The 21,809-nt window shown below is 42.9% G+C and overlaps 1 protein-coding gene across 1 annotated transcript in view; it reads right to left on the minus strand.

The window, feature by feature from the left end:
• The window catches only part of LOC101975466 (SHC-transforming protein 3), an 84,410-nt gene that overhangs the window by 56,434 nt on the left and 6,167 nt on the right, over window positions 1-21,809 (minus strand). Inside the window, 1 exon segment of the mRNA XM_078036164.1 lies at window positions 17,398-17,449. Coding sequence (XP_077892290.1) covers window positions 17,398-17,449 — 52 coding nt within the window.

The raw sequence follows: 21,809 nt of genomic DNA on the forward strand, positions 1-21,809 counted from the left end.
GCTTTCAATGGTTCGAGGGCAGGTACCAGCAGGACAGCCTCCGCACCAGGACAGTGTGTCCCGATGTGAGACCTCCAGACTCTGCGGGCCTGTCACCAGGAGCAACGTGCTAGACAAAATGACCAAGGCCATTGTTTGCCCTGAGCTCCTGCACGTGTCCCAACAGACCAGACCAGACCAACATGGAGTCCCTCTTTACAACTGCCCCATTACCATATGGAAACTTGAAGGAAGCGGACAGATCCCCAAATAGACCAGTTTCTCCAGAAAACAGGAGCCAGTATAATAAGAAAGGCCCTCTGCTTCAGCCCTGACCTTCCCACCACCCCAAAAAAGTTAAAAAATAAGTGACCTGATCTTGACCAATCAGGCTGGTTTTTTAAATCGTTCTGTCTCCTTGTGTCCACTTGACAAAACCCACCGTTCTACTTGGCCCTGTGGGAGCTCTCTAGTTTTAGAAGGGGAGTTCCCCAATTCATGAATCACAAATAAGTGAGATCGATGACTAAATGTGTTGTGATTTTGTCTTTGGACAAGCACAGCACACAGCCTGGGGACAAATGGGAGAAAGGGATTCTCCTGGAGAAGAGTGACAGATGCCCATCAACGCTCCGTCTCTCTCTTGCCAATAGCCACCACGTATTGCCAAGGAGGCTTCCTCCAGAAGCCCATGGATCCCCCAGCAAGGAGCTTGGTAGTCATTCCTGAGGGGCGGCAGTGACTAGGGAGACATGGAACTGCACCCACCTTGCCAGAGAAACCAGGACACGCCAGAAAAAAGCCTCGTGTAGACCAAAAGGGGGCAGAGACCCCCACCACCTCCACGCGCATCTGCCCAGAGCCAGCCAGATACTGGCGGTTCACCCACAGGACAGCCCTGGACCCTCAGTCTGCTAATCCCCCAGACTACAGGTGGACACAGGGACAGTATTTGGGGGGAAGAATGCAGCGAGCACACCATTGCTTTGGATTGCAGCGTAACCCATCACATAGATAGAGCAGTCCTATTTCAGCAACAGGCAAAGAATTTGTGTAAAAAGGTGGAGGTGTGCTAGATACCATTTACATGTTGATTCGTGATATCATCGGATTTTATTGTGGGTATTATTATTAGCATAGTCCTGGATAGTCACAAAGCAAGCCCCTATTAAGCAAGGATCACAGTGGCACAAGTCACCAAGGAATACAAATGCAAGCCTCAAGCTCAAAAGGAAGTGGAGGTTCAGACTTGAAGAAGCAAAATCCAGCCTGACCGGGTTCCCCCCAGCCTATCTGCGGGCTTCCAGCCACACTTACTGGCCCCTACTGTTCCACATCAGCACCAGCCAACGGCATGGCCTGGAACTTTAGAGAACCATAGAATAAGAGAGGAAAGGGGTCATAAGATAGAGTCTATTTTTTAAAGGAGAGAAGCCACCGCTAACATCTGAAATGGAGAAGAGAGAATGAGGCTTGTTCAGGGCCGGCCACTCGCATCTCATCTTGACCAAACTCCTACACACCTGAAAACATGAAGGCTGTAAAGGGTGTGCTGTCCCCTAAGGCCAGGCAGCCTGGAGCAGTGCAAGGGCCTAGGTGCCAGTGCCCTTGCAGGGTGAGGACCAGGCCCTGCAGTCTAAGTGACAGAGGGTAGCACGGCCTACAGACAGTGAGCCGGCACATGAGCTCACGATCACCATCACTATTCACAGGAATTAAATCAGGACTCGGTCTGGCATGGCCCCCAAGGAATGGAGGAAACAACATCATCCGCTGCTTGGTCTGAGGATTCCTTTTGTAAAGTGGCCTTTATGTGTCCCAGAAGCTCACTCCACACACCCCAAAGGAACCCTGGATGTCGTCTTGGGAGCCTGGTATCTTCTCTGAGAGCTTTGCCGGTCTTTAGCCGAAGCCACATCCAAGAGGATCTGGCATGATCATCAAAAGATGAGTCCCCCCAAAAGGTGGCCATCAGACCTGGGTAGCAGTGTGGGGCTTCACATGTCCATGAGGACATGGCAGCCAAAGGCACAGTTCCCAAGCAAGGAGGATGATGAGAGAGACCCGGAGCAATGTGCCCAGAATGAAGAGGTGAAATGATGGAGAAGGAGAAACATGGGTCAGAGGACCGGCAAGATGAAAGCATGGTCCACTCGGTCACTTCTGGGGAACTGGTCCTTTGGATGGCATTGACAGCCAGCAGAGAGTCATTTACTTACTGGTGGAGCTCACTGGCCAACAGGAGTCTCTTTTTTTACTTCTGTGAATGTCAATGGTTAGAAAATTTATCTTTCCATCTTTGAGGCACTTTTTAAAACAATTTTTAATTTGGAGGAGTTGATTTCTTATCTTTTCTGATTATTGATTTTACTTTGAAATGACACCAAAGTGTCCAAACTGGAAGTCAATCTTACCAGCTTTGCTATTTCTTTCCTGTTTGCCTAAGTTCTTATTGTCATTATAACCCTTGACTTATGGTTTCTCTCTGAGAAGTTTAGTTCAGTTAAAAAAATTAGTTAATAGTTTGATATAATCCCATTTGCCAGATCTTATTTTTTGTTAACTATGCTTTTGAGTTCTGACCCCAAAATATACTTGCCCAGACCAATGTCATGAAGCATTTCCCCTATTTTCTTCTAAAAGTTTCATAGTTTGGGGTCTTACAATTATGTATTTAAGCCATTTTAGTTGACTTGAGAGACAGCATCTAGTTGTATTCTTCTGCATGTGGATACCCAGATTTTCCAATGACAACTTTTGAATAGACTATCCTTTTTCCCCAGCATGTGTTTTTGGTACCTTTATGGATAATCCACTAGCTGTGAATGCATGGATTTATTTCTGGGATTTCTACCCTGTTCCATGAGTCTGTGTGTCTGTTTTATGCTCAAACTCTGCTTTCTTAGTGCAACTTTGCAGCATAATTTGAAGTCAGGTAGTGGGCTGCTTTGTTCCTTTTGCTCAAGATTGCTTTGGTTATTCAGGGTCTTTTGTGATCCCATACAAATTTTAGGATTGCTCTTTTTTACTTCTGTAAATTTCATTGGTATTTTGATAAGGATTGCATGAAATCTATAGATTTAATTTTTAAACAGTTGATCTCTTGGGCTGGAGATGTGGCTCAAGCAGTAAGGTGCTCGCCTGGCATGTGCAGGGCGCTGGGTTCGATCCTCAGCACCTCATAAAATAAAACAGATGTTGTGTCCACTGAAAACTGAAAAATAAATATTAAAAAAAAAATCCTCTCTCTCTCTTCTCTTTCTCTCTCTCTTAAAAAAATTAAACAATTGATCTCATGGGAGCAGAGAGTAGAATGGTAGATATCACAAGAGGGTGTTCGGGTAGAGGATGGATGAAGAGATGTTGGATCAAGGATATATAATTACAGTGAGAAAGGAGAATAAATTTCCAGAGACCAATTGTACAGCAAGATGACTATAGTTGATAACAAAATAGTGTGTTATTGAAAATGTAAAAAAGAAAACGGTTGCTATCAAAAAAGTAAAACTATGTGAGGGTAATGCATTGGTTAATTAGCTAGATTTAACCATTCCATAATAAATATCTATAGTCTTCCCTTAGAATATGTGGGGCATTGATTCCAGGATCTCCTGAGGATACTAAAATCTGAGGATGTCAATTCCCCATACAAAATGGCATATATTTGCACACAACCTACACACATTCTCCCTATGCTTCGAAATCACTTTGAGATGACTTAAAGTAGCTAATACAATGTAAATGCTATGCAAATAGTTGTTATATTCTATTTTTATGTGTACTATTTTTACTGTTGTATTGTTATTCTAAATATTTTCCATCGGCAAATCCAAAGATGTAGAGTCCATGGATATAGAAGGCCTAGCGGACTTCAGTGTTAGGGTACAACAGGATAGAATCACACAGTGCTATCCACTGATTTAAAAAGTCGGAACAAAAATGTTTTCAACCTAGTTAATGCGAGGTTTGAGTCCATTTCCTGAAGCCCCTTAACTCAGCCTGACGGAGGCCGCAGTGTCTGTAACAGCACCTTAGCTAAGAGGCCCTCCAGCTCTCTCTGCTCCCTGCACGCCGTGCCCTGAGATGCTTTCCTCCTCTCGTGGTGCTCTGCCTCACCTTGGACCCAGAACAATGAATTCAGTCAACCACGGACTAAACCTCTGAATCCATGAGCCAAAATCAACTTTCCTCTTCTAAGTTGTTCTCGTCAGGACTTTTGGTCCCAGCAATGAAAAGCTGACTAAAATATCCTGCTAAACAGTAGTTACTCTCTCTTCCTTTCATTGGGCTGAGAGCTCCCCACTTACATAGAGCATCAAAGTCCAATGGATTCTCAGCAGAGCAAAGGAGATTGCTCAAACCCTAGCAGGTTTATCAGCCAACCATAGTCTGTTCCTTTTATATATTCATATGCTGCTCATTGTTCAAAGTTTTTGATCCAAGATAGGTAAGAAATTTAAAAATTAAGCTAGCATGTTAGTAGTCACTTAACATGTGTCCTAGCACCAGAGGACCAGATTAAAACTACAAGGAGATAGCATTTACACCCATCAGGCTGGCAGGGATTTAAAAGTCTGAAAGGGTCAATTGTTAAATCAAAGGAGTCCTTCTCTGTCACTTGTGGGATAATAGTTTCAGAAAAGCTGAGGATGAACAAAGACATGGTAATTCAGCCTTAGTGGTATGCATATCCTAGGAAAATTCTTGCATTGGAGCACAAAATGGTGTGTCCAAAGTAGTTACTGAAGATGTCATTCCATAGACATTTACCAAGCATCTAGCATGCTCTAGACCCTACCCTAGGATCTGGGGATGGAGCAAGAAACAACACAGAGTTCCTGTTCTAATTAAGATGATATGTCTGAAGAAATACAAGCGATCAACAAATATATGAAAAAATGTTCAACATTACTAGCAATTAGAGAAATGCAAATCAAAACTACTTTAAGATTTCATCTCACCCTAGTCAGAATGGCAATCATCAAGAATACAGGCAACAATAAATGTTGGCGAGGATGTGGGGGAAAAGGGTGTGGAGGAGAAGACGACGAGGAAAGACTGGTCAACAGGTACAAAACTTAGTTGGAAGGAATAAGTTCTGTTGTGCTATTGCCCAATAGGGTGAGTACAGTGAACAATAAACTAGATATTTCAAATAACTGAGAGAACTTCTAATATCCTCATCATAAGGAAAAGGAAATGATAAATGTCAGTGATAACAGAAATGCTAATTACTCTGATTTGATCATTACCCATTGTATAGGAGTATGCAAAACCTCCCACTGTACCTCATGAATAGTTATGTGTCAATTAAAATTAAGTAAAACTTTAAAACATAAATTTTAGAAAGAAAATGGTTCATTAGAACCCAGCAAAGCCAAATCTCTTGGGAGTTTCATCTCTCCTCTGCGCATGTCACTGCCTGGGCCCCCCATGGGTCCTGGTTTTCAACTCCCCCTCCCCAACCTCCAGGGGACCCTTACCTCCTGGAGATCTTGATGGTGGTGGTTCCCATTGGACTTGGTGACTAGGAAGAGAGACCTTTTCCCCTTCCACCAGATTAACTGTAGTAACTGGGGAGTCTTGAAACCAGGGAGATAACTATGAATGCTCATTAGAAATACTTCCAGATGAAGACGGTGAAAAAATGGTAGAAAAGTCACAGAACAGGCATCTGCTTTATGCTTTAAATATAAACCTTGCTGCTCGGCCATCAGTGGCTTATTTTAAAGCTGACATTTCTCCTTCTCTTCTCCCACTCCCTGTCCCTAACCTCGAAAGCAGCAAGATCACCATTCTTCCTGGACTCGGCCTAGTTGTCCGTCCTGCTCGCTGACCTCAGGAAGGAAGGGATCCAGACTTGGGAGCTGGGGCTCTAGGATGCAGATGTGCCCCCTCAAAGCTACCACCTGAATCTCAACTAGGACTCCTCACAGGGGCATCTGGAGTTTAGCCCCCTGTCCCCCAACACCACCCCCAGTAGTTAGAATCCAGCCCCAGGGCAGGAGTTTCTGTGTGTTCTCGTTTGCTAACAAATCAACAAAACTTCTATTTCCTTCCTCTCAAAACCTTGCCCCTGTGGTTGGCTGGGCAATGGAATCCACAGCAGCCAGGCCACCTGGGAGGCTCCCTGAGAGACAAGAGTCCTGTGCGTGGCTCCAGGAGACGGGAAACAGAGGAAAGTGGGGGATTCCACTCAGGAGTCAGCGAGGCCCCGGAGTGATGGTCTCTTAGAGAAATCGACTCCCTCAGTGCCAGGCCTGGGGCTGCTGCATGGGGCCGGGAGGCTCCCCCAGACCATCCTAAAGATTTGCAGAAATACAGACTTCCCTGTGGTCGCAGGTGTGCAGCCCGGCAGGAGCTGGGTGGCAACAGGACCTTTGAAAAGGGAGGTTTAGATGGACACCAGCCCAAGCACACCAGCTGCCGTCTGGCACAGCTCACACTGTCCAGTCAAGCGGCAGGATTCATCACAGGACATTCAGAGCCACCTCAACTGCCCCTGGAGAAGGGCGGGGCATGATTCCTGCAACTGTGGGGACAGAACATTTCCCAAAGGACACAAAATTGCCCTCCCAGCAGGGAAAGATCTGGAAGCAGGGCTGTCATCACTCAGGTCATTGCCTGAAACTGCCTTTTAGAAATACTTCCTGTGCCCAGGAACTGGGCAGCACTGGGAGCAGAAGTGAGCCAGAGGCCAGGGTCGCACCTCTGCACCAGAGACACGCAGGTCACCCAGTCAAGACCCTGGGGCCTACCATTGCCTCCCAGTGTCTGGCGTGATCCCCCCTGGAAGGCCCAGCCAGAGACCCCTCCATGTCACGTCCTGTGCAGGGGTCACTTCAGGTTCTTTAATGTCAGCGTTTCCTTTTAACCACTGTTGTCTTCTGTGTTGACGTGATAGATTTCATCCTGGCTGGTATCCCATTCATTGATCTGGTTTTATGTTGTTCCTTTAAATGTGTATAAGCATGGCCTTAGGCCTGAGCCTAAGCAACCCCATTTTAAAACCCCAGTTTGAAACCTGCAGTCTCACCAGGCATGACTAACCTGGCCCTCCAGTAGGGCCCTAGGCACAGACAAGTCACTTCTCCCCACCCTGGTAAACTCAGTGTGAATCCTCTGGCATGGGCAAACCTCAATATAGAAGAAGAAACATGAGAAAACAGAAAAAATACAATGCAAAAAGTTCGTAACTCGCCAATAACTGAATTCACATGTATTAAAGTAGATGAAATCTCCAAGTACTTTAAAAATTAGTTGTTAAAATGATTAACGACTTTAAAAAGATCTAAGGAATAAATTAAGGGAGGAATAAAACAGGATCTGAATGAGCCTTTCTCTAAGAAGACAGATTCCTTAAAAAAAAAAAAAAAAAACAGAAATCTTGGGAATGAAAGACACAATAAGTCAAATAAAAAACTCAATTGAAAGTTTCTAAAATATTTTATCAAGGAAAACACAGAATCTCAGCTTGAGGACAAGGTGTCCTTTGGGAACTTTCAGAGAGCATTAAAGACAAAAATAATAAAACTTTTCTGGTTTAGATCTGAGCTCAAAAAGCTCACATGTGAAAAAGTGCAAGAAATTTCAGAAGTAAAATGATTAGATTATAAGAGGTGTGACCTAATGGTGGATTTTCCCACCCATATGGATTAACTGATTGGGAACTACTGGCAGGTGGGATGGGGCTGGAGGAGGTAGGTCACTGGGGTGTGCCTTAGGAGTTTATATGTTGTCCTTGGCGAGTGGACCTCCCCTCTCTCTGTTTTCCGGTTGCTTCCTTCTGCCACATCTTTCCATCATAGTGTTCTGCATCGCCTTGGGCCCAGAGCTATGGAGTTTGCCGACCAAGGACTGAACCTCTGAAATTATGAGCCAAAATCAACTTTTCTTTCTCTAAATTCTTCTTGTCAGTTCTTTTGGTCATAGAAGCACAGAGCTGACTAAAACAGAAACTAGGACCAGAATATATAAGAACTCTGGAGCAACATTAAATGACCAAACGACACTCACTGGCAGAAAGGAAACAGTAGAAATACAGGCTATTATCATTGACATCATATTCAGTGAAATAACAGAATATTTCCTAAACTTTGAATGAGTCGTACATCAATTCGCTGGAAGCATTTGGAATCCTAAGTAGAGAAGACAGATGACACATTATAATTACAATGATAAAAATCCAGAAAAAGGAAGAATGTCAGAGGATACAAGAGAGATGGCCAGGTCACATTTTAAGGAAAATTACTCAGATTAACAGCAGATTTCTCTGAAGAAACCCTGAAATCCAGGAGGATTTGGACTGATGTATTTTGAGTCCCAAAAGAAAAAGATTGCCAACCAAGATTGCTATAATCCAGCAAAGCAATCCTTCAGAATCGAAGAAGAAATAAAAACCTTCCAAGGTAAACATAAAGTAAAGAAATTCCTGACTTCTTAGCCAGCATACTTAAAGGAATTCCACACACCAAGAGAGCTCAGGAAAGAATAAATCTCATTAGAAGAATAGATAAGCAAATGAGAATTAGCACTGAAGCAAAAACTGAAAAGAAATAAAAATCACAGGACAGAATACATTATCTCTCTACAATAACACTGTGTGTAAATAATTTCAGTTCTTCAGTTAAAAGAAGAACTGTCAGATTTCATTAAAAAAATAAAAATGAGACCCAACTGTATGTTGTCTGCAAGAAACACATCTCGCCGATAGACATCCACAGGCTTAAAGTATAAGAAGGAAAAACAAAGATCTATGCAAATAAAGCCTGAAAGCAAGCAGGAGTAGCTGCTCAATCTGTCAAAGTGGACTTCACACCAAAATTAGTTAGAAGAGACAAAGAAGGTCAGCACACACCGGTAAAGAGAACAATCCAACAAGAAGGCCCCACACATAAGGTGCACCTGATTTATAAAACAAATGCTGTTTACCAAAAAGGCTCAGGCAAATCCCAGTATAATAAAAAAAGTTATTTCAATACACCTCTCACCAATCGGTCACCCAGACATAAAATCAGCAAAATGCTACAGAAGATCGTATGGATTTCACAACATCTACAGAATATTCCTTCCAAAAATAGGTGACTACACTTTCTTTTCAGCTGCTCATGGAACTTTATCCAAAATAGATCAATCCCATCTTGGGCCACAAAACAAGTCATCACAAATACTAAAGGATGATAACATTTATTGCATATTATAACATTATAATAGAATAAAGTTAGAAATGAACAGCAAGAAAAAATATAGAAGCTATATAAAAACACATGAAGATTCAATAACTTTTGAATGATGACAGGGTCAGTCAATAAATACGATAAAATTTATAATTCTTAGAATCAAACCAAAATCTTTGATACACAGTAAAAGCAATTTTAAGAGGAAATTTTATATCTATAAATGCCTAAATAAGAAATGCCCAAATAAATCACCTCACAATCTTAGTAAAACAAAAATGAACCATTCCCAAAATGAGAAGAAATATAATCCAAAACCAAAGTTAATGAAATAGAGAATAAGAATACAATGCAAAAAATCAACAAAGAGTTGTTTTTTTTTTTAAATATGGGCAAGATTGATAAACTTCTATTCAAACTAACAGAGAAGGGTGGGTGGAGAAGAGTCAAATTAATAGATTAGAGGTAAAAGGAAATATTAAAACAGACATGAATGAATCCAGAGGATCATTAGAAACTATTTTTGAAAACTTACGTTCCAATAAATTAGAAAATCTAGAAGAAATGAATAAATTTCTAGACACATATGAAATACAAAAGTTGAACCAAGAGGATATAGAAAAACTAAACACCCTGATAACAAACAACAACATTAAAAACAGTAATTAGAAATCTTCCAACAAAGAAAATCTCAGGACCAGATGAGTATACAGCAGAATTCTTCCAGATCAATAAAGAAAAAATGCCAATGCTCCTCAAATTATTTTATGAAATAGAGAGGGACATTTTCAAACTCATTCTATGAAGCCAGTATCACCCTAATATCAAAACAAGGTAAGGACACTCCAAGGGAAAAAAACTATAGTCCACAAAAAATAGTAACCTTATATAGAATGAGCAGTCTAGAGAGGTAACGTATAGTACAGTGACTAGAGTTAATGATGACAGTTTGCATGATTGGAATTTCTAAGGCCGTAGATTAAGTTCTCACTATACACACATACAAAGGGGATAGGTATACTAATTTGGTTATAGTCAACTTTGGACTGTATCAAAAGATTATTGACTGTATCAATAGATTAAAGCTATGTGTGGTGGTGCACACCTGTAATCCTAGCTACTCGGAAGGCTGAGGCTACAGGTTTCAAGGCAGCGTGGGCAACCTAGTAAGACCCTGTCTCAAAATGAAATTTAGAAAGGGCTGTGGTGTAGCTCAGTGGTAGAGTGTTAGGCTTAACCTCCAGTACAGTGAAAAAAAATATCAATTTATATATTTTAAATATTGACAAGTCTTAGTTTAAAATTAAATATAAGAGGGGAAAAAAGAATTTCAATTTCCTGAAAAACAGTGAATCTATTCAGGGCTATACTAATAACTTAGTCAAAGTTGAAGACTTCCATTCAGTCTTTTCACCTCATTCTGATGCCTCATTCTCACACAAAAAAAATGGAAAAATGGTGAAGCATGATGGTATACATCTGTAAGTCAAGCAAATCTGGAGGCTGAGGCAGGAGAATCACAAGTTTGAGGCCAGCCCAAGCAACTGAAGAAGGCCCTTACAACTTAATGAAAACCTGTTTCAAAATAAAAAGGGCTGGGGATGTGACTCGGGAAAGCACCGCTGGGTTCAATCCCCAGTGCCCTCCCACCCAAAAAAAAAAACAAAATGGAAACATAGGTAAGTTCTAAGTTGTTGGATTTTTTTTTCAAGTTCTGAATAAGATCCAGAAATACTAATGACGTGAGCACAAGAGTAATATCAAAGGGCTGGGGATATGGCTCAGCTGCACAGCACTCACTATCATGTGTGAGGCTTTGTGGGTGGAGTGTGTGTGTGTGTGTGTGTGTGTGTGTGTGTGTGTGTGTGTGCAGAAGAGAAAGAAAGACAACCCTTTACCTGTTTGATAGTGTTTCACGTGATCTCATAGATTTTGTTCAGCAAACAGGGGTACAGTCAATCACTAATCAAAAAGAAAGAGGAAACTGTGAATCATCTTGTGATCTAAATGAGTCACTCAGGATGTAGAGTCCCTAGATTACCAAAGGACAGTCTCAGAGTGAGAGCTCTTTCTCAAGTCCCTAATGTACTAGTCACATCTCCAAAGCAACACTCCAGTAATATCGTGGGTGTAAGATGTCCCCTGAAAACTCATGCAGAGGTGAAGTGATTAGATTATGATATCTACAGCCAAATCAGTAGATTAATCCATTTGATGGATTAGTAATTTAAAGGAATTATTGTACTTGGAGAGACCTGTAGGCAGCAAGGGTATGGAAGGAAGAAGTAGGTCACTGGGGACAGGCCTTTTTCTCTGGTGCCTCATTCTCTTTCTGTTTCCCAGCCCTCAGCCATACCCTTCTACCATGATGCTCTGCCTCACTTCAGGCCCAGAGTGATGAAGTTGACCAATCATGGACTAAACTCTGAAACTTGGGAATCTAAAATAATTTTTTCCCTCCCCTAAATTGTTGGGGTTTATTTCCCCCCTAGGTCTTTCAACCACAGTGACCAAAATCAGACTATTTTAATCACCCTTTTCTCTGCTGTGACCAAAAGATCTGATAAGAACAATTTTAGGGGTGGAAAGATTTATTTGGGGGCTCTCAGATGGCCGACTCAATTCTTTGGGGACCAAGATGAGGTGGAACATCATGGTAAAGGGTGTGGTAGAGGAAAGTGGCTCAAGATATGGCACCAGGAGGCAGAGAGAGAACTAAGCTCAACAAGGACAAAGTTCATCAAGGCATGCCCCCAGTAACCCTTCAGTCACACCCTATCTGCCTAGTTACCACCTGGTAAATTCCTATCAGGGAATCAATGCACTGATGGGTTGAAGATTTTCATAACCCAATCATTACCCTCTAAGCTTTCTTGCATTTCACACATGAGCACCTCTTATCTAAACCATAACATTCTGCCCCAGAATTCATGCCCATTTCACAATGAAGAATACATTTAGTCAACTTCCAAGAGCCCTCATAGTCTTAACAGTTCTATGATTGTCCAAAAGTCCAAGTTCAAAGTCTCCACCAAGACTCAAGGCAAACTCTCAAAGTAAGTCCCTGTAAAAATCAAAAGAAAGTTACAGACATCCAAAATATAAGGACACAGAGTACCTAGTTCTGTTCCAAAATAGAGAGATATGGGCACAAAAAGAAGGGACAGGACCAAAAGATCGAAATTTAACTGAACGAACAATTCCTACAGCTCCAGTATCTACAGTACATGGCATGATAATGGCATCACCTTAGGGTCAGTGTAGACCTGCCCTATAGCCTTGTTGGTGGCAACCCATGTGGCCTCTTTCTTGGCTTCTCTTTGCTTGATTCCTGCAGCTTTCCATGTGACTGTCATCTCTTCATCTTGGAGGTCTCCACGGCAACTTCTACTTTCTTCCCATGAGTTGCCCTCTCAGGGGCTGCCTGCTGGGATTCCAGTCCTGCTGCTCTTCGCTTGGCCTCTCAGGCATTCCTCTGAAATCTCAGTGAAGCCTCCATGACCACCTCTTTCCAGCGTCCTGAATTCCTGCAGAACCAGCACCAGGTGGTTGATGTCAAGGTCTTCTGCCGTCTTGAGCAGTAGCCAAGCCTCCTGGGACCATGGCTGCAGTAGCCCTTACATGCCTGGGCATCTGAGCTCAGAGAGACAACTTCCTAGACACTCTCTGTACAAGCAGAGTGCTCCCCCTCCCTTCTATTTGCACCTTCAAGCCTTACATAGGTATGGTCTTGCAAATGTCTGAGATGCCCTCAAGCCGTCTTTTCTATTATCTCTGAGTAAAATACTTCAGCATCTCTTGATTGGTTATAATCTCTTTAATCACCACAGCTTCCTAAGCTCCATTTTTACTCACAATTTTCTGGTCAAACTGCAAGTTTTTCAAATCTTTATTATTTGCTTTATGCTCTTGATTATCACAATAAACTTTGCTATAATCCCCTGAATGCTGTGCTACCTTGAAATTTCCTCCACCAGGTTAATTCATCTACCACCTTTAAATTCAGCTTCACAGAAAGTTTTGGGACATGGGAAACCGTAGACAATTTCTTTGTCGGAATGTAATGAGAATGGCTTCTAGTCCAATTTCCAATATCATCTTCCTTCTCTGAAACCTCATGAGCCCCCTCTTTACTGTCCATAGTCCTACTGGTTTTTGAGCTCCTTTCAGAATCACTCCTTAATCTCTGCTTACATCATTGTAAAGCTTTTCCGGCTTGTAACCTGTACTTTTCAAAATCCTCCCCCCCTGCAAATCAGCTCCAAAGGCTTCTGAACAACACGGTCAGGTTAGTCATAAGGACAACCCCACTTATCCATATCAATTTCTGTTTCAGTCAGCTTATTCATTGCTGTGATCAAAATACCTTACAAGAACAGCAGGAAGAAAAGGTTATTTTCTTATTTTTTTTAAGAGAGAGAGAGAGAGAGAGAGAGAGAGAGAGAGAGAGTTTTAATATTTATATTTAGTTTTCAGTGGACACAATATCTTTATTTTATTTTTTTATGTGGTGCTGAGGATCGAACCCAGCACCCCACACATGCCAGGTGAGCATGCTACCACTTGAGCCACATCCCCAGCCCAAGTTTATTTTCTTTTAAGAAAATTTAAGTTCAGTCCATGATTAGCCAACTCTATAGCTCTGGGCCCAAGGGAAGGCAGAATATGTGGCAGAAGGGTATGGCAGAGGGAAGCAACTCTGGCAACCAGGAAGCAGAGAGAACTCTGCTCATCAGGGACAAAATATGAACCCTAGTGATTCATTCCTCTAGCCACATCCTTCCTGACTACAGTTATCAACCAGTTAATCCACTGAGTAGGCTATGCCTCACAATCTAATCATTTCACCTCTGAAAATTCTTGCATAGTCTCATATATGAGTTTTTGAGGACACCTCACATCTAAGCCATAACACCATTCCTATACACGTATCTAAAAGAATTCAAGTCATAGCAGCCTAATTCACAATCGTCAAGTTATATAACCAGCCTAGGTGTCTGGAACCAAATGGATGGATACAGCCAACATGGTACATATATGCATGATAGAGTTTTATTCAGCCATAAAGAAGAATAAAATTATGTCACTTTCAGAAAAGTGGATGGAACTGAAGAGAATCATGTTATGTAAAATAAACCAGACTCAAAAATTTGAGGGTCATGTTTTCTCTCATATGCATAAGTGAAAGAGAATAAAGGAAAAGCAGGATCTCATGAAAATAGAAAAAAAAAGATCATTAGGATAGAGGAAGGAATCAGAAGAAGAGAGGAAGGAGGGCCAAGGAAGATATTGGGGATTGAAATTCATCAAATTTTATTATGTACAAGTACAAATATGTCACAACAAATCCTATAATTACTTATAATTATTATGCTCTAATTGAAAAATTTAAGATACTTCTAGAGAAGCCAAAATGACATGCAAAAATTCATAAGCAGGAATAATCATAGAAACAAACAGTAATAGCAGCAAGGGACAATAACCTATTACTGTAAGGTTTCAACAGAAGACTTGCAGAGACCCCGATGTGTCACAACTCTGGCAGTTGTGAGGACTATGCTTGGGGCCCAAGGAACTACAGGGCTTCAAGGCTCACTGGAGCACACAGTCCTACAGTATCTGAAGGAGGACTTAGCTACTTGAGAGCCTCCGTCAGAACTTCACCTCTAGAACTCTTACTAATCTGATCGTTAATGGGAGAGGCATTCATACTAAATTAAACCTTGGCCTAGGGGAGGAAAGATAGAAGGAGCTGGGAAAAGGCCCTTCCCTGGCTCCCTGGGAGGAGGAAATCCTGGGTGGACACAGATGGGACGGAGGCAGATGCTCTGCAGTCAAGTTCATGGCAAGGTTGCCGCAGAGATTCAGCCAGGCTCCCCTCTCCACCCACACTGCCTCCCGTGTGTACAAAACAGAGGCATGACAGATAATGGTGGCTGGAAATTCCTGGATATGATTATCCTCAAAGGGTAGGTGTGCTGGCTATCTTTTTGTCACCGTGACCGGGATGGCTGACAAGAATCACTTAGAGAAGGAAGTTTATCTGGGCTCATGGTTTCAGAGGTTTGGTCCATTGTCGGCCAAATCCCTTGCTCTGGCCTTAGGTGAGGCAGAATATGGTGGCAGAGAGAGCAGTGAAGGAAAGCTGCTTGCCTCGTGGCCACCGAAAAGCAGAGAGAGAAACAAAAAGGATCCAGAGGGACAGGACAGAATTCCCCAGGGCCTGCTCCCAGGGCACTACTTCCACCAGCCATGCCCCCCCTGCCTGCAATCACCACCTAGAAGCCCATTCAGATTACCACTCCATCAACTGAATGAATGCACCCATTACCTGTGACTCTTATGATCTAATTATTTACCTCCTCCATGAGCACAGGAGATTTGGGGGGACACCTCACATCCAACCATAACAACGGGCATGGTCCTACTCTCCATGGAGCTGAGCTACATGTGGTTGCTTTGAACAGAAGTACAGCAGAAATGAAGCTGCCTTTCAGAGCACTGGAAGTTTCCACTCCGGGTCTTATGGAGCCCAGAACTGCCATGTAGGAAGCTCTACTTCCTTGTCAGATGGAAGAGCCACCTGGAAAAGCCATGGGACGCCACTCAGCATAGAAGGACATGGACATGAAGCTAACTTGGACTCTCTAGATCAACATCTGAATCAGCAAAGTGGGTTGGTGTTCAACTTGTCTGGGTGACAGTCCTGACCTTGACGGGTGTGCCCCTGCTCACCGGCAACAGATGCTAGCCATCTGCAATCACCACTGAATGGCTGCTTCCCCCGAGAAATGGTGGACCAGAACATCATGTTGGCAAGGAAGCCATCATGGGGACCATTCCGAGGTCATCAAGACCACCAAGGTCCCTTTTCTTCTGTCCTCCACATTTCATAATGACCTCGTCTCTGCTCAGAAGTGACAGTTAGAAAATAGGAAGATGTCTGGGTTAGAACCTGTATGACCTCATCTGTAGAAGTCCTCCTCTCTGCCACCTAGCCAAAATGATAGTTTTTGGTGATGGATGGTCAGGCTTGCCTAGGAGAGAAGAATAGCTAAAAACTGGTTGTAAAGTTTTGTTATCTTCCATCTAAAGAAACCATTCAAAGGAAAGACAACCCCCATTGATTCACTGCTTATTAACCCAGGGTTGAAAAAGACCAGGTGGAAAATAATCCTCACACACTTAACAGAAATGAGAAGTTTTACAGCCAGGTTAGGTTCTGTTTGCAAGAGAAACAGAACCTTGCATTTGCTCTGCAAATGCCTCTTTAGGAGGAGTCATGAGTCATACAACATCACACCTAAGAAAGAAGGCACTTGCAGGAATCCCTAGGGAGCAGGTCTCCACACTGTGGATCAATCTACCCATAAGGGTTGTCTTGAAAATATTTTCAAGATAAAAGGTTGCAGGGAGGGTGGAAAAACAGAATGCTAAGATCTCATTCATATTGAAATTTTTAAATGGGAGAGAATACACGTGTTCGGTTATGGATTTAAATAGGATGCCAAGCCAGCAGGCAAATCAGCAGTTGGTACATGGGGTAGGGTCTGGGAGGATGTGGGGGGCCAGCTGGTAGTGGAAGAAAGTGGTTTGTATTGTCATAAATACCAGCGGTGGGAGTGGCCATCCATGAGTTTTTTATTGCAGCTGTGGTATAAACACATCAGGAGCTGCCCAGCCATCAAGAATACCACAGCATAGGTCAGCCCCACCACCCCAAGTGTGTTATCATCCAATGGGTCTTGGTATTGTAAAGGAACACCCACCCCATCTAGCCTGTGTAAGCCTAGAAGCTTAAAGTGGGATAAGGAGAAGCACCCTGAGCTTGGACACTGGGCTGTGAGCTGAGTAGGACAGTCAGAGGTGGCTCAGGTGGCTGAATCATCAGTGAGCATACACAGAGAGCTGACACTAGGCAGGAGGATCAGCAGGCATAGAGTCTTCAAAGTGTAACCAAGGCACCATCGAAGCACAGGTGGGAGCTGCTAATGTGTGAAGTCAGGTGTAGCGAACCGTAGCCATCAGGATACAGGTTTGTGTTTCAAGCTTAGCAACGTCCAGCATCTCTTAATTCAGTCAGGTGATGCTGCTACCCTTGCAAATCTCAATTATCCTTCATAATGTGATATGACACATGTTCGTTTTGGCAAAGGGAACTGAGCTAATGAGGAACATCTGGTACGAGTGTTAAGCCTGGCTGTATACAAATGAGCAATGTTGTGGGTCAAGCATGGCTTACCTCTGCAATTAACAGGGTCCTTAGCTACATAGGCGACATAGTCTGTTGTGTCCTGTTAAAGAAAAAAACAAGATGTCAGTATCACTTGTCAAGAACATCACAGGGATACAGTAGATCAACACAAGCTGATAAGGACACTTCCCACCATACAAAGAATCAAACACTGCCCACACAACAGCCCAACCTAGGCAGCTTCTGGGGATGCAGATTCAGGCTCAGTATGTCCAGGCAGGGCCTGGGGGGCTGCATTTCCAGCCCCCCTCCTGGTGATGATGCTGCTGGCCCATGTTCACACTAGAGCAGCCGGGATAGAAGGCACCGCTCCTCTGCATGTCGGATCTCCTGGGAAGCTTCCAAAACTGAATCCTATTGCCCAGATAATTTGATTTAACTGGTTTGGCTGTGAGCCTGGAGCATCAGGAATTTTTCTAAGTCCCTAGAAAAATATTAATGTGAACCTAAGTTGAGGACCACGACTCTCAGCAATGTCCATACCTGGGGCCCTCAAATTTGAATTAATGTCAGAATCCCCTGTAAGTCTTGTTAGAACAGATTTCTGGGCCACACACTGGAATTTCCCCTCTGGTAGGTCGGGGGTAAGATCCCCAAACTGAATTCCTAACAAATTACAGCTGCCTCTGGGCTGGGGACCATGCTTTGAGAAGTACTGGTCTGGACAAATGTTCAGAGGTTGATCACAAACATCCCCTCTTGGGTGATTGAGATAAGAGAGTTCTTTTCTTCTTGGACATAAATAATAATTTTATTCCCTTAAGATATTTTATAAATATAAGTTCTATTTAGAAGTTTCACCCTTCCAAGTGAAATAAGACTTTGTTCACCTTCCTTCTCATAAAACCAATGAATAGAGAAAATAAGACTTAAAAAGTATGCTGAAGCTCACACCTGTCATGTGAGTGACTCAGGAGGCTGAGGCAAGAGGATCGAAAGTCCAGAGCCAGCCTCCACAACTTAACAAGGCCCTAAGCAACTTAGTGAGGCCCTGTCTGAAAATAAAAGTAAAAAGGGCTAGGAAGTGGCCCAGTGGTTAAGTGTCCTTGGATTCAATCCGCAGTGAAAAAAAAAAAAAATACACTGAAGCACCCATGTGCTTGCTGGTTTCTAAAAAAGTAATAATGGAGCCAATTGTTATCTTAATTCTTGAAAGCCAAAACACTTCTCCACAAAGTTAGTATTTTCAACATAAAAAAAAAAGAGAGAGCAACTGGATCATGGCACTCTATGTTTGAGGCTATTTACCAAACATTATGATTGCAAAGATCTTCAAGGTAATTCAGCTACTCAGGAGGCTAAGGAAGGAGGATCACGATTTTAAGACCAGCCTGAGCAACATAGCAAGACTCCTCAGGGAGAGAGGGAGGGAGAGAGAGAGAGAGAGAGAGAGAGAGAGAGAGAGAGAGAGAGAGAGAGAGAGAGAGAGATTGGTTCAAGGTGATTGATGTGTTCTGACTGTTGTTAGCACCTGTCAGGGTTCTCTTTGGTGACCTCTCCCCCTGTCACCGTCTATAAGCAGAGGAGACATCTCCTTCTCTCTCAACAGCGCTGCATCAGATCTTCACCGTGTCCTCTATAACGGGATCTGGTGAGGATCTGAAGCTGCTGGCAAAACTAGAGATGGCAGCTTGAAGTCAGACTCTTCCTGGCATCAAGAGAGTAAGGGTGGGAAGGGTCCTTGGGAAGCCCGTAAGAGCTTCTCAGCATCACCCTGAGAACCACAGAACCCCAGGGTGTGTTCTCCAGTGTCTGAGAGCTCACCAGATCTAAGGGTCACGATTTCCTATTTTCCCTTTCATGATAAGCTTAAGAACCTGATATCCAAGATCAGGAGGTGGCCACGGTCACCGACTTCAGGCTGAGATTTGCGATTGGGTTTCCAACATTAAGGTTGCCAGATTTTTAAAGAAAAGGAAAAGAACAGTCAGAGTAGATGCCTTTGCCCCACTGGAAGTCGACTTCTGTCACATTTGGACATAATGATGCACAGCTGCAGATTTTCCTTGAATAGGAGAAAGTGGTAGAAGAATTAAACCATCCTTATGCCCACGGAAGGAGGGAGATGCTAGATTCAAAACCTTCTGCACCAGGACAGCCAGTCTTACAGCCATCAGGAGCAGAGACTGAGTTCCAATGAACTTTGTCCATCACAATAAAGTCACGTTACTTTGAATGCCATTGGGCTTGACAGTGTTTGTTTGTATTTAATTTCCAAATTGGATTGGAGTTTAGAGTTCAATAAAAAGTATAAACAAAAGCCATCTCTTCTTGGATTCTGTACAGATTCGGGTCACATCATTAATTTGAGTCAGCATGAATGATATATTCAAGGAAATACTTAACAAAAAAAAATCTTACCCTAATCTAAGAAACTCTACTCTGGCTCAAAGTTGGGGGAGGAAGGACAGTAAGAAGACTGATCTGTGTCTCTCAGATGGTCAATGGCTAAGCCTGGACATGGTTGTTCTGATTCTGGTATTGATCTCTTTCTGGAATAGTAGTAGAGTGTAACAGGATTCAAAACAATTGTTCTTGAAAAGTTCCAACAAAGGGGTTGCTGCTTCTCTACTTATTCCCTCCCCGAGAACCTCGGAGCCTGGCCATTGCTCTAAAATTCTTTTGGTGGTATTTGGACACTGCTGACCATAGTAGACTATAATTATTGTGTTGCCTCTTTGGGGAGAGGGATTAATAATATTTTCCAGTCTGTTTCATTTGATGTTTCCATCTACCATTTTCCGACTGTGTAGAACTGAGACACAAAGCATTAAACAACACATGGATTTAGCAGGAGTATCAGGACGAGGGCCTAGAGTCCTTGGTTTTACTTAAAACATTTACCAATAATAGTAATGTGGTAAAATTGTGGTTATGATTTCATTTGGAATGAGATCTCATGCACTAGCTATTTGGATTGGATAAAATGGAATGTAACTAGGCTTCCTGTCCTCTGGGATCATGCCATTTTTCTGTATTAGAAAAAAAATCACAACAAACATAAAAGGTTATGGATTACTTTAAGCGTCAATAAATAGTTCCATTCATTAAAATGAAAAGATGATGAGTATATTTGAAGAAAAAGAACAGGCCCACATTCTGTTTATATCTTGGAGAATAAAATAATTTTATATAAGCCCATGTGTTTGGCTTTCCAGGACCTAGATATTTGTATCTCCACTCAAAATATCATCATTAAGACAAGAATTAAGAAAAGTTCCTGAAAGGAGCTATTGATGCAGTTCAATAAGATATCTGTCTGTTAGTTTTTCAAACTGGGTTACCTTTGACATTTAGGAAACTGCATTTTCCATCGCCTGCACAAGGAAGGAAAGAAGGAAGGGAAATTATGGCTCAGAGCATCACATTGGTTAAGCACTTAGACAACCACGGCAAATTACTTAGAGAGAGACAAAGGGAAGGATCTTGGTCTAGACGTGTGTGTGAGTGCAGTCGGGTAGGTACTTGAACGTCCTTGCACATGAGCCCAGGAAATGTAGCATGGGTGTGCCACTGAGGACTTTCCTGTTACAATGAATTGTGAGAAATCATCAGGATCCGAAAGAAAACAAAGGTACAGTAAGAGCAGAGGAGAAAAGAAAAGGAAGCAACTGTGGTAGACTTTTTTTAAAAAGACTTTAACAAGAGTCCAAACCATTTGAACCCATGGGATGTCACTGCTAAACTGTGCTCTGGTCATCTTTGGTCAATTAAGCAAAGATGTAAGGGCAAAGATTCATGTGCAGGGTGAGCAATCCCTTCTGCCACCAAGTGCCCTGGGTGTGGGGTCTGAGGTGGGGGTGCTGGACAGGAACAGGGCACATTACCAGAGGCACTGGTCCTTGGCAGGAGCCTCCAACCCCAGCCTTGCCTACCCCTGATGCCCACCACCACTGGACACAGAGAAACACTGCTCTCTCGTTACTGAGATCTGGGTCCCTATGAGACTGTCCTTCAGAAACATCTGGAATCTGCCACAGAAATGGCTCTCTTGATTGACCTGACTCCCACTATGCCAGCAGCAGTTCTGTGACAAGGTGATCCACGTAGAAGAAATGGGAAGGTCATCAAGAAAATTGCCCTCCTGCGGCTAGCGGCAGACAGGATCCCTAGCATTAAAATAAGGAGCAGTGTGTGCCAAGCACAAGGGCTACTTGGGGGGCGGGGGAAGCAGGGCAAAGAGTGATCAAGACCCCAGCAACTCTGAAAACTGTGGTGTGGGGGTGCAATCTGCCACCTCTTAAAAAGGCCAACACTTGGGCTGGGGTTGTGGCTCAGTGACAGAGCGCTTGCTTTGCATGTGTGAGGCACTGGGTTCAATCCGCAGCACCACTTAAAAAGAAATAAACAAAATAAAGATATTGTGCCCAGGTATAGCTAAAAAAAAAAATTTAAAAAAA

This window comes from Ictidomys tridecemlineatus, unplaced genomic scaffold (genome assembly GCF_052094955.1).
Source record: "Ictidomys tridecemlineatus isolate mIctTri1 unplaced genomic scaffold, mIctTri1.hap1 Scaffold_222, whole genome shotgun sequence".
Classification (NCBI taxonomy): Eukaryota; Metazoa; Chordata; class Mammalia; order Rodentia; family Sciuridae; genus Ictidomys; species Ictidomys tridecemlineatus.